General features: G+C 39.5%; 1 protein-coding gene across 5 annotated transcripts in view; it reads left to right on the forward strand.

The window, feature by feature from the left end:
* kto (kohtalo) overlaps positions 1–12,722 on the forward strand; it is a 396,148-nt gene that overhangs the window by 327,400 nt on the left and 56,026 nt on the right. For all 5 annotated transcript variants that reach the window (XM_067158251.2, XM_067158254.2, XM_067158252.2 and 2 more), the window contains 2 exons: positions 1,808–1,920; positions 5,628–5,863. In XM_067158251.2, coding sequence (XP_067014352.2) covers positions 1,808–1,920; positions 5,628–5,863 — 349 coding nt within the window. The remainder of the gene's footprint in view (positions 1–1,807; positions 1,921–5,627; positions 5,864–12,722) is intronic.

Genomic DNA, 12,722 nt, shown 5'->3' on the forward strand with positions numbered 1-12,722 from the left:
GTGGAACGATTTTAAACAATTAAAATCTTATACATTACATTTGTCATGTAGAGTACGAGTCCTTTTTATGACAGCACCCAGCACTCCTGCATGCATTGCCTGTAAGGAAACCTAGCGCGTATCAACATTCAAAACCTCATGGTATTACGTACGATGTTTACACACTTCATTAATTATATTCTGATATTCATTAAAGCTTCTAGATTAATATGAATGCAATAAATAAATACTTACTTTAGCCATTACTGCTTCCCGCCACCTTGCTAATGAACTGTATTTTTAAACTCTTATCTAACCAAGTGTTGGACCTTTCATTTCATTATTGCTTTCAGTTTTACTCATATTTGTCTTGTTTCCCATCTCATACATTTACTTTCACATTCATTTTTTACACAATTTTATTTCCCTCTTGAATTCTTTTCCATTTTTCCTTATCTCTATTTTTCTTTTTTTGTCATTTGCTTCCTAGTACGTTTGTTTACTAACACCTCCAACACTTGGTTAGACTTATTTGACTTAATGTTTTTCTTTCTTCTTTCTTTTCATTTAATATTTTACATTCCTTAAATTTCATCAATATTTCCTACATTTTTCTAATTTATTTTTCCTTTCTTTATATCAACTTTAGGTGAGAATTCATTCCATGATTTTTAAAAGTAAGAATAAAAAATGTTGGTTCCTATCTTCAAGTGCCCTTTTACCTTCATTTTTGAAGTCGTTAATCTCCATGGATACCTTCAATATTTTGTACATTGATTTATTTATGCACAACTTTCCACTGCAATGGTATATTTGTTCATCTCACATTTTAAGTAAGGCAATACTTTGCATGTACGCTATCTCATCAAGATTGTGTTAAAGTGCATAAGAAGAATATCCTCACTATGCATATATGTCCATTTCCACATCTCATCAAGACTGTGAATTTTGATTTGTACCTATGCTCTTAAATACTACAAAGAATATTATAAGACTTCTTGTATATTCCTACAGCTAAGTGAACTAATTTCTTACAACAAAAGTGTTTTTAGGAAATTCTAAAAAACAATTTTTCATAGTTTTAAGATCATCTTTAAAACCACTGTGTTTCAAATACTTTGCTCTGCATCTGATATGGCTGAAGATGAGCTTTAAATAGGTTGAAACTAGTCCCATTAAATTTTTATTTAATAAACAATATTTAATTTGAATTGAAAAGGTGGAATAACTCGCTTATTATTTTAATTCGGTTTAATCAAAGTTCAGTGCGGACCCATAAAATGAAATTCATTTCTCTAAATAATTAGTGCTGTACTATATTTGCAATTTTAAGTTAAGATATGCTGCAAAGGGAGTATGCAGGTGCTACATTTCACATTTGATATGGCGCTTCTTTTAATACGTCTTCCTTACGTAAAGGATGCTCTGTAGCTTTTTGTTATAAAAATTAGAAAAGAAAAGCAAGTCTATTTTTGCTGCTCCAATGCTCTTTTGTGAATCATATCATCATTTCTCAACATAGTTACACTTTGGTATTGATCTCCCTTTGTTACCACGAAAGAACCGGACACATTCATTTTCCGCCAAAATCAGGTTACATTTTAAATTGTCCCTTTATTTTGTGCAAATGACACAGCTTTTAATTTGATTTTTGTGTTAATCAGACACAAAGAAACGTCACTTAGCTGTTGCACAAAACACGGAGGAAGTTCTTATGCTCATTGACATGCATGTAGAATTTGTTTGTCTTTGGCTGGGGTCTTATTTGTGACCTTCGGTTAGATTTATTTTCATTGCCCTGAATAGTCATGTTCCTCTTGTGTTCCAGGCAGCCAATCAGGGGACAACATGCTGCTCCAGGAATGCAGCCCCCTCTTCAGCAGGGGATGTTTCCTCAACAGCAGCCTGGACCGGGAGCAATATACCCGGGCATGCAGCCAGGTAATGAGCTAGTTAGACTGCACAAAGAGCAGTGATTATTCTATTCCTGTAGCAAATACGCAGAAAAGTTAAATGAATTAATTATATTTCATATAAATTGTTAGGCTCTGAACAAGAAATAGCTCTTGGACGCTGTGCAATGGAAAAGTTGACAGAGGAATACAGTGAAACCTCGATTCTCCGTTTTTCGAGGGACCGTGAAAATAAAACGTACAACACGGGAAAACGGAAAATCCGGGAATGAATGAAAACTATCAATTTGGCTAAACATCACAAAAATTAAATATGTATAATTATAATCTTACAAAAACTCCTAAACCAAACCAAACTACAGCCCCAGTGGGACTTTGCCTGCCAAGCGACCGCTGCTCAGCCCGAAGGCCTGCAGATTACGAGGGGCGCATCGTCAGTGCGACGAATCCTCTCGGCCGATATTCCTGGCTCTGTAGATCGGGGTCGCCATCTCACCATTAGATACGGTAGCTCCACTATTAAAGGTAATCACGTAGGCTAAGTGGACCTGGAACCAGACTTATATCCAGGTAAAATTGCCTGACCTGGTCGCAATCGAACCCGGGCCCTCTGGATGAGAGCTGGGCATGTTAGACCGCGAACCGCATTAATTACCGGTACGCGAGTTCAAAATCTCGATACTTTATATTCAATTTTACAGGGGAATCTTCGTCAGTTTCCCGTGAAAACTTCTTTCAGTTCAGCAACTTTGATTACGCTAGCCAAACTCTTCGAAAAATCTAACAACGCCAAGCCAAACGACAGTCGACCACAAGTAGCTTTTAATTCTCTCATCTAATAAAATAAAGCATATTAGATACAAAAGCACCCAAAATGATGGCGAAATCCGTTCATTTCTTAATCTTTCATTGTAATTTGGTCTCCGGTATACTGTTCGTAGTCAGTTTCTGGAAATCTCGTACCGCGCAAATTAGGCCTACATCGACTTTTAAAGGTTATGTTGAACTCGAAAACATGGTTTCGAATGTAAGTATCGATTCTTACAAGTTCTCGAATACATTATATTCAATTCTGCGCGTCACAAATCCAATCAAATTGGAAAGATAAAAGAAATATCAAAACTTCAGAAATTACGGTTATTCGTGACCTTGAGGTCATCTGGAAAGTGCGCTCGCTGCACATGTCGGTACGAGTTTGAAATGATACCAATCATTTAAAATGTAACGTGTGCAAGTAAAACGACTGCGGTTTTTTGTATTTTAACACGAAAACGTAAAATTCCCAGTCTTACATTAGTAACAGTAATAGGCAATCCCAAGACCTCCCATGGCTTTCTTTTTTTTTAAATGTAAGGTGCTACATCTGTTTTCGTCTCGCTAACATAATCATGTACGATAATATAAAAAATACTGAATTTGTGTTAAGGAGCAGTTTCGATTCCTGCCTGAAAGCCCACTTAGGTCTGCAGTGCCCTGAGCAAAGTGCCGAAAACCCCTTCGGCAGTACGATCGAAAAAATGTAAATAAAACATCTAACCCTGGACATAATATGGACGTTTTATAAGTGCGAACATTTGACGAAACTCGTTCCGTCTTCACGCAGAGCTGTAGAAATGCGCCGTGTCTTCTAGCAATTGCTGTGGCCACTCTCTGCCCTATGATTTTCCGAGATTCTCTAAACGATACCACCCGAATGCGATGCTAAGATGGTCCCTTATGCAAGTTCACCGCCGATCGCCGAACGCCAAGATCCATAAATATGCCAGAGCCGTCCTTTCGTGAGATACAGTTTATTAAAAAACGATTGATCGAGGATTTGGCGTTGATGGGACTGGAATTTCTGGACGGTTGATCCGGGAAATCGTTTCTTCGAGGAACGGATAATGCGGGACTTTTACAACGTGATTTAATTACGATGCTCTCGGGACCACGTAATTTGAACGCATATTCCGGGAAAACGTACTTTCCGGGAACGGATAATCGAGGTTCCACTGTATCTAGAAAGACCAAAATCAGCTTGGTGCGGACTCTCGTGTTATCCATGAACATAGACAAGAAGGAATGAGCTCGGCACGAGTACATTATGCCACCAGTTTTCAGCCACATCACCGAACACCGCCTTTGTTACATCCAGTGACTAAATGGAATGCACCCACCAGTTTTGTACTCTTTAGTCTGAGAACAGAGTATTTATGAAAAAAAGGACGATGTAAATCAAGTTTTAAGATTGTGGAAAATAATTAAAGTCAACACCTGTGTAACTATCAGACAAATTCTGTTTTATCGGGTAGATTTTCAGGTTCAACATAAAATTAGCGGCGACCGTGACTGGACGTGAACAAAGCAGTAATTTGAAATGGATAAGTTGACTAAATCGAGAAAACCAATACGTGCGATGTTCACGAAAACATACGATGCGGTGACGGCGGAAACAGACCCCAGCAAGGTAAGATTGCATTTTACTAAACTAGAATGACTAGAAAATGAACTGAAGGATGCCGATGAGAAAATATTAGAAGTGCTTCTCGACGACTGTGACAAAGAATGATGAACAAATGAATACGATAAAGTAGAACACAACCTACAAATGAAGGAAATCAAATATCGAGTGATGCTTTCATCGGTTTCTCACAGAAATACCGAAAATCTAACTTTGAAATTTTTCCGGAGAGGTTAGGGGACTGGTTAGGGTTTTGGAGCCATTTCAGTCGAATTCATGATGACTCAGACATAGGAAAAGAAGATAAATTTCAATTTGATCCAATGTACTGTTGAAGGAAGTAGAGCTAGGAAGGTGGTAAATAGTTTCCCTCCAACAGCTAAAAATTATGATAGTGCAGTTCAGTGTCTTTTAAGAAGACTGTCCCAATCGACGAGGATGGCCGTTACGAAGTCCATCTACCATTGAATGAGGTATCTCAGGAGTTGCATGGCAATTTGGAAATTGCTGAGAAGAGGTGCAGGACGATGATTAACAAACTTAATGTAATACATCTAATAACTAAACAAATGTACAAATACACAGTTGACGTTAAAAATCTATGATGAACTATGCGTAAAATTTGAAAAATATTCTCAGCATCTGGAGTAAGCTCATCATCCAAAAACTTTCTTGCGTTATATTCATAGAATTGTTAGTTCCATCACTGCTAATCATTACAATTTCAATTGCAAAATGGGAACTGGTAAATGTTGATTCTGTAGTCAGGTCAAATCCACTTGAGTGGTATTAGCAGTATGTATGCCACCAGCTGATGCAGAACTGAAATGCTGTGGACATTGTCAGGACGGCACATGAAGGTGTGGTTAAAACTGAAGCAGTCAAATGGCTTGCATGTGTTGTGGGATTCTAGTACCTAATTCAAAAATATTGCATATTATAGTATTGAAGAGGTGGACCATTACGACATTAATTTTATAATTATCATTGTAATAGGAAGTAGGTAGCTGATGTGAGTTGGCAACATTGGTAATGTATGTAAGTATTCTTGACAGATTTATGTATTCTGAAGTTAATTTCTCTGCCCATATTTTCATCATGTGATATCATGCTGTCCAAATATTTGAAATCCTTTACTACTTCATAAGCTTTATTTCCTATTTTTATAATTATCCTGACTGTTCTATCCACGGTGGTTATGAAGAATAAGAAATGAGCTCGACCGCAAGACGGCAGTGGAAATTGTCCTCATCCCGTAGTCTTCCTGTGACTTCATTGATGTGTGCTTGTTGCAGGCATGAATCAGAACTATGCTGGGTACGGAGGCCAGCAAATGGTAGGTCAGCCGCAAATGATGGGACAGCAAGCACAGGCAGGGATGATGACTGGCTTTCCAGGTCAGCAGGCCGGAGGGTACGTGATGCAGCAGCAGCAGCCTCAGCGGCCAGCAGCGGACTACATGCAGCAACAGCAGCAGCAGAGAGCGATGGGGCAGGCAGGAGCGCGACCGCCGTACATGCAGCTCTCTGGGGTGAGTACATCAGCTGCTCTTATCCCTCTGTCTGTGGCGAGCACGTGACCATCTGCAGCGTAGTCCCGATTCACAAGATTGTTTAGTCACTTTGACACCCCTTTCCCCTCTCCTCGAATGGTTTGGTCTGCAGGGGCACTGTCCTCCTGGGGCCCTCAAGTTTCACCTGTCTACCTCAGGGCTATGTCCACTAGCTACTTCCCAAAGCAGAGTTCCTGAGCCCATCAGCTTTCGCCGGATAACGCTCCTTGTACTGATCTTCAAGGTGTTTCATGATCTTCAACTTCCATTGGGCCTCCCTGTTGTGCAAATGGTAAAGTTACAGAAGATTGCAAGCATTGGCTAACTTTGTATCCACCTCTCGGAAAATCCTTCTCTGTGCAGTGTCATCCACGTGCCTCTAGATCAGAGGCATTCTGTCCCGCTGGCACACAGCACATGCTGACAGGCCGCGAACTTCTCGCAGTCAGAAATAGAGGCAGTTTATGTATTTTGACCAGATGTACAACCTGAAATATGTTTATACTGGACATATTATATTTCAAGGGGTGCTTCAGAAGCATTTCTAATATAATACGCAGTTAATATTGGGAATAACACCAGTTAGGTTATTTACAGTGAAACCTCAGTACGTTTCTGCAGGGGATGATGAAAAAATCGTGGTAAGCGGGAAAATGTACTATCAATTAAAAACTATCCAACAGCGAGATGGTTTTACATTAGAGAGAGAGAGTGAGCGTGTGTGTGTGTGTGTGTGTGGTTTCTTTTTTTTTTCTCAGAAGATAAAGGAGAGCACTAAAAAGTGTGAAAAGGTCTCTACTGCAGCCTCTTAAAGTAACAAGAGACTATTAAAAGATGTGAAAAACAGATACAACATTCTTTTGCCCTTTGGCTCATAGAAATAGCTTCAATACTTACATATTGTAGCAGATCACTTTCTTCCTAAAACAATTGTATGATGAATTGTTAGTTGAAGCCTTAGGTTTCTGATCAGTGGGTAATTAAACACCGTTTTCTGGTCACTTTGTTCGAGTATGAATTTCTCGCGAGGTTATACTCACCATTCGCGATTAAGCGCCTTCAGCCGCCATCTTGAATGCAAAACTTTGGCAGTAACGTTAAAATTGAATAATTGAAAAAGATGTTCAACCTATTCAATACATAAGAGAAAGAATTGTAGTGATTACATTTTTATTTAATAGTAATTAGAATTGGGACCGGTTTCGACCATAGTCCAGGTCATCGTCAGCCGATCAAAACATAAAAAACATGAAAAACAATGCATATGAGAAAGAAAAAGATTAAGTGAACTCTGGATCGGTATAAGAGGCAATATAAAATGATGATGGGGGTAGAAACTGTGAGTCACTTAAAAGAAAACAGTACGTAATTTTATGAATGGTGGTTCGGCACACGCAATGATAGGTATAGTCTCACAATGTTTATGAACAGCGGAGAACGGTCAAATGGGTCAGTTTTTACACACCGTCAGGCACAAAGTCACAACACTATCGAACAACATACGAAGATCTATCAATATGTTGAAGTCGAAGACGAATAGATTTATAGAAGCAAACTGCCAGTTCCCGGTGATCAGTGCGGCACACTCAGCAGTAACACAATTACTCATTCAATTATACTGAATTGCGTTGTATGTATCTATATATACGTACTTAATTTCCCGTAACCGAGGCAAATACTGGATCTTCAGGATATTCTCCATTCTACTTTGGCGTTCGAGACTACAGGGTATGACCTTGAGTGTGCCGCACTGATCACTGGGAACTGGCAGTTTGCTTCTATAAATCTATTCGTCTTCGACTTCAACATATTGATAGATCTTCGTATGTTGTTCAATAGTGTTGGGACTTTGTGCCTGACGGTGTGTAAAAACTGGCCCATTTGACCGTTCTCCGCTGTTCATAAACATTGTGAGACTATACCTATCATTGCGTGTGCCGAACCACCATTCATAAAATTACGTACTGTTTTCTTTTAAGTGACTCACAGTTTCTACCCCCATCATCATTTTATATTGCCTCTTATACCGATCCAGAGTTCACTTAATCTTTTTCTTTTTCATGTGCATTGTTTTTCATGTTTTTTATGTTTTGATCGGCTGACGATGACCTGGACTATGGTCGAAACTGGTCCCAATTCTAATTACTATTAAATAAGAATGTAATCACTACATTTCTTTCTCTTATGTATTGAATAGGTTGAACCTCTTTTTCAATTATTCAATTTTAATGTTAATACTTTCAATACGGAACAATGAAAAAATTTTTATCTTTAAATAAACTTTGGCAGTACTCGACATTGGTTCGAACAGACTCGCCGGTGAATAAATGTGCCAACTGTCAATTAGCAGTTCGTATTTTTGTATGAATGGTAGAGTGCTTTACCTTCAATTTATAGTGTTGAGTGACTGCAGAGAAGAGAAGCAGACAGTGGATCACGTTGCATTTGAGTGTCCTTTGCTCTATAGAGGACTTACACTGTGTCTCAAGCGAAGCTCTCTTCTGGCTCTCAACTTTAGTTATGAACTTGAGATGGTAGTTGTACATATTGTATATAACATTCTATTCATCATATGCTAAATAATAAATAAATAAGTGGTAAAAAGAAGTGTCATGTGACAGTCTACTTACGGACTAACAGGATAATTGTGAGAAGTTCAGTAGCGCGGTACAACATCTGTCTTGTGATAGCCTACCTATGGATAAGAAAAGGGTCGTGAAACCTCTCACTAATGAAGAAGAAATTAAAATTCTTAATGAAGTAGATAGGAATGCACATATTAATCGCGTAGAGTTGGCGCGAACGTTAAAACTATCATCTTCTACTTTGAACACCATTGTGGGCAACAGAGACAAAATTGAAAAAGCATATAAGCAAACAAGAAACAGAACAAGGAAACAATTGCGTGAAGGAAAGTTGGAAAGAATTATTTTGAATAAATAAATTTCTAACTTCTGATTGGAATGCGAAACAGGCTGAGTTATTCAACAATCTCACTGACAATAAAGACATAGAACAAAAATTAAACCATTTTTCCCTTTGAAAAAATCAAATGATCATAGATATGCGTGTCTGTCACCATTGGCTGCATAGTTGCTAGAGTTACACTTGCGTGACGCAGACTCCCAGCCATAAGCCACGTACGTCAACAGGACAGCGCTCCTAGCACTCTCGTGTCTTGTTCCAGTGTAAAGTCTTTGTTGCCAATCGATGGCCCAGAACTCCGCATGCCCCTCGAAGGCGTAGGATGCTCATTGTTCGAGAATTCAAGGTCATTTCCTCTCATCGCGCAACTTTATCCGACCGACCCGTGGCGAGGGCTCTTATCCCATTCCGTACACGAGGGATGACAAAGAACATTTTCAGGTCTGGAGAATATATGATCGTACTAAGCGGTAAAGGCGAAAAATCGTGACTTGTTAAGTGAAGTATTTTTTATAATTTACGATGTGCTAAGCGGGAAAACATGTTAATGAGGGGAACTGATTATTTTCACCCTGTTGGTTATTCCTGTCTGTATTGACTTATATTCAAATGTCTATAAAATACTTTCCCGCCTTGTCAATACTTTACATATTTTATTATACCTAATTTCCGTACATGTTTCGAGAGCCAGCGGTGCCAAAACATCAATAATCTTTGGACTAGCTCCATTGCAACAGATATACTTATCAACACAACAGTTATATATAAAATCTTGAAATTGTTAAAATATTTCCTTGTGTTTCAACTTACTTACTTACTATGTCAATTTATTATAGACTTAAATAGAAAGTATTAAATCATAAAATGGATATCTATTAAATTAGTCAACTATATACCAAAATTTTAATCTGCTCTGCCATTTGAACTTACGTCCTTATTACATCTGAAAAGAACTAAAATGTTCATCACATAACCGGCAGCATAGCAACAAGTAGCAGCGCGCTTCGTAAGGTCATTGACAGCAAGCAAAGGGCAAGAACACATTCAGACTAGTGTAATAATATTTCGTTCGTGAATAAATTTGGTAACCATTCGAGATTGAAGACTAGCAAGGTCATTACGTAACCGCCCCGTAAGGTTATTGACGGCAAGCGAGTACATATTGTTTGGTTCAGACCAGTGTTATGCCATTTGAATTTGTGTGAAGAATTGGACGGTTAAGGTGGCTGACATGGGTGGACATGATTAAGAGGAGGAATTTCCGAATTATATGAGAGATCTCAAAAATATAGCAGACTTTAGGAAAAGAAAAAAGTTTCAAGAAGAGAGCAGAAATATTTTAAGTTCAACATAGTGACTGACTTAATAGGTGTTATTTATTTATTTTAAAAAATCTATTTCAAGTGTTTTATTAAATGACGAAGTAAATGTAAACTTAGACACAAAGAAATATTTTAGTTCCTTTTAAATGTAAATAAGGACGTAAGTTCAAAGGGCAGAGCAGACTAAAATTTTACCATATAGTTGACTAATTTAATAGATATCCATTTTATGATTTGAAAATTTCTAATTAAAGTCTATTAATAAATTGACATAGTAAGTAAGTAAGTTGAAACACAAAGAAATATTTGAACAATTTCAAGATTTTATATATAACTGTTTTGTTGATAAGTATATCTGTTATGATGTACCAAGTCCAAAGATTATTGATGTTTTGGCACCGCTGGCTCTCGAAACATGTACGGGAATTAGGTATAATAAAATATGTAAAGTATTGACAAGGCGGGAAAGTATTTTATAGACATTTTAATGAGGAACTTACTAACGAGGTTTCACTGTATTTGAAGACATACTGGATATCCATTGGTACATACATTTACGTAGTGTTGTACTTTAATCTTGGATACCACTCATGATGAAACTTCCTCGCCATTTAAAGAGAGGCAAGCTGGCGCTTGATAAGTTTTAAATTCAGTGAACAGGAAAAGTCACATAACACTACAAGACTCTTCAAAATCAACTAGTAAACTTGTTGAATTATGTCAATATGTTATGTTTTGCTGAATGAATGGAAAAGCACAATGAATTGCAAATCGTAGCTTGTACGCTTAAACCCTGTAACTTTGTAATGTGTCAGTTTTCTTTGAATATATAAATGAAACTGGCTGCTTATATCGAGTGCAATACCGGAGTACCTTGAAAAGGTGAGTCTTCTTACGATTACAACATATTTTTTACAAAAATACTGTTCCCCAATCAGCATTTCACTGAGTAGTGGACAGACGTATGCTTGCTACTAAGCTGCACTAAGCTGGCACCTCTTTACTCTGTGGTATTGGGGACACACACTGGTTAATCTGGGAAGGACAGCTGATGGAACTGATGTGATGCTCGTAAAACCAAAGAAACTGAAGTATAACCCGTCACAAAGCTGTTGCGATGGAAAGATAGGCTGTAAAAGTACGATTATTAGGCTATGCCATGTGGGTGATAAGACAGGCACTGCCATGTTTTCTTGACCAAGCAAGTCCTCCTGGCCGGGTGGAAGATAAGACAGGCACTGTCATGTTTTCTTGACCAAGCGAGTCGTCCTAGCCGGGTGATAGTAAGACAGGCACTGTCATGTTTTCTTGACCAAGCAACTCCTCCTGGCCGGGTGGAAGATAAGACAGGCACTGTCATGTTTTCTTGAACAAGCGAGTCGTCCTAGCCGGGTGATAGTAAGACAGGCACTGTCATGTTTTCTTGACCAAGCGAGTCGTCCTAGCCGGGTGATAGTAAGACAGGCACTGTCATGTTTTCTTGACCAAGCGAGTCGTCCTAGCCAGGTGGATGATAAGACAGGCACTGCCATGTTTTCTTGACCAAGCAGGTCCTCCTAGCCGGGTGATAGTAAGACAGGCACTGCCATGTTTTCTTGACCAAGCGAGTCCTCCTGGCCGGGTGATATTAAGACAGGCACTGCCATGTTTTCTTGACCAAGCGAGTCCTCCTGGCTGGATGATAGTAAGACAGGCACTGCCATGTTTTCTTGACCAAGCAAGTCCTCCTAGCCGGGCGGAAGATAAGACAGGCACTGTCATGTTTTCTTGACCAAGCGAGTCGTCCTAGCCAGGTAGATGATAAGACAGGCACAGCCATGTTTTCTTGACCAAGCGAGTCCTCCTGGCCGTGTGATTGATAACACAGGCACTGCCATGTTTTCTTGACCAAGCGATTCCTCCTGGCTGGATGATAGTAAGACAGGCACTGCTATGTTTTCTTGACCAAGCGAGTCCTCCTGGCCGGGTGGTTGATAAGACAGGCACTGCCATGTTTTCTTGACCAAGCGAGTCCTCCTGGCCAGGTGATAGTAAGACAGGCACTGCCATGTTTTCTTGACCAAGCGAGTCCTCCTAGCTGGATGCTAGTAAGACGGGCACTGCCATGTTTTCTTGACCAAGCGAGTCCTGGTTGATAAGACAGGCACTGCCATGTTTTCTTGACCAAGCGAGTCCTCCTGGCTGGATGATAGTAAGACAGGCACTGCCATGTTTTCTTGACCAAGCGAGTCCTCCTGGCTGGATGATAATAAGACAGGCACTGCCATGTTTTCTTGACCAAGCGAGTCCTCCTGGCTGGATGATAGTAAGACAGGCACTACCATGTTTTCTTGACCAAGCGAGTCATCCTGGCCGGGTGGTTGATGAGACAGGCACTGTCATGTTTTCTTGACCAAGCGAGTCATCCTGGCCGGGTGGTTGATGAGACAGGCACTGTCATGTTTTCTTGACCAAGCGAGTCCTCCTGGCCGGGTGGTTGATAAGACAGGCACTGCCAAGTTTTCTTGACCAAGCGAGTCCTCCTGGCCGGGTGATAGTAAGACAGGCACTGCCATGTTTTCTTGACCAAGCGAGTCCTCCTGGCTGGATGA

This window comes from Anabrus simplex, chromosome 14 (assembly GCF_040414725.1).
Source record: "Anabrus simplex isolate iqAnaSimp1 chromosome 14, ASM4041472v1, whole genome shotgun sequence".
NCBI classification, from domain to species: domain Eukaryota; kingdom Metazoa; phylum Arthropoda; class Insecta; order Orthoptera; family Tettigoniidae; genus Anabrus; species Anabrus simplex.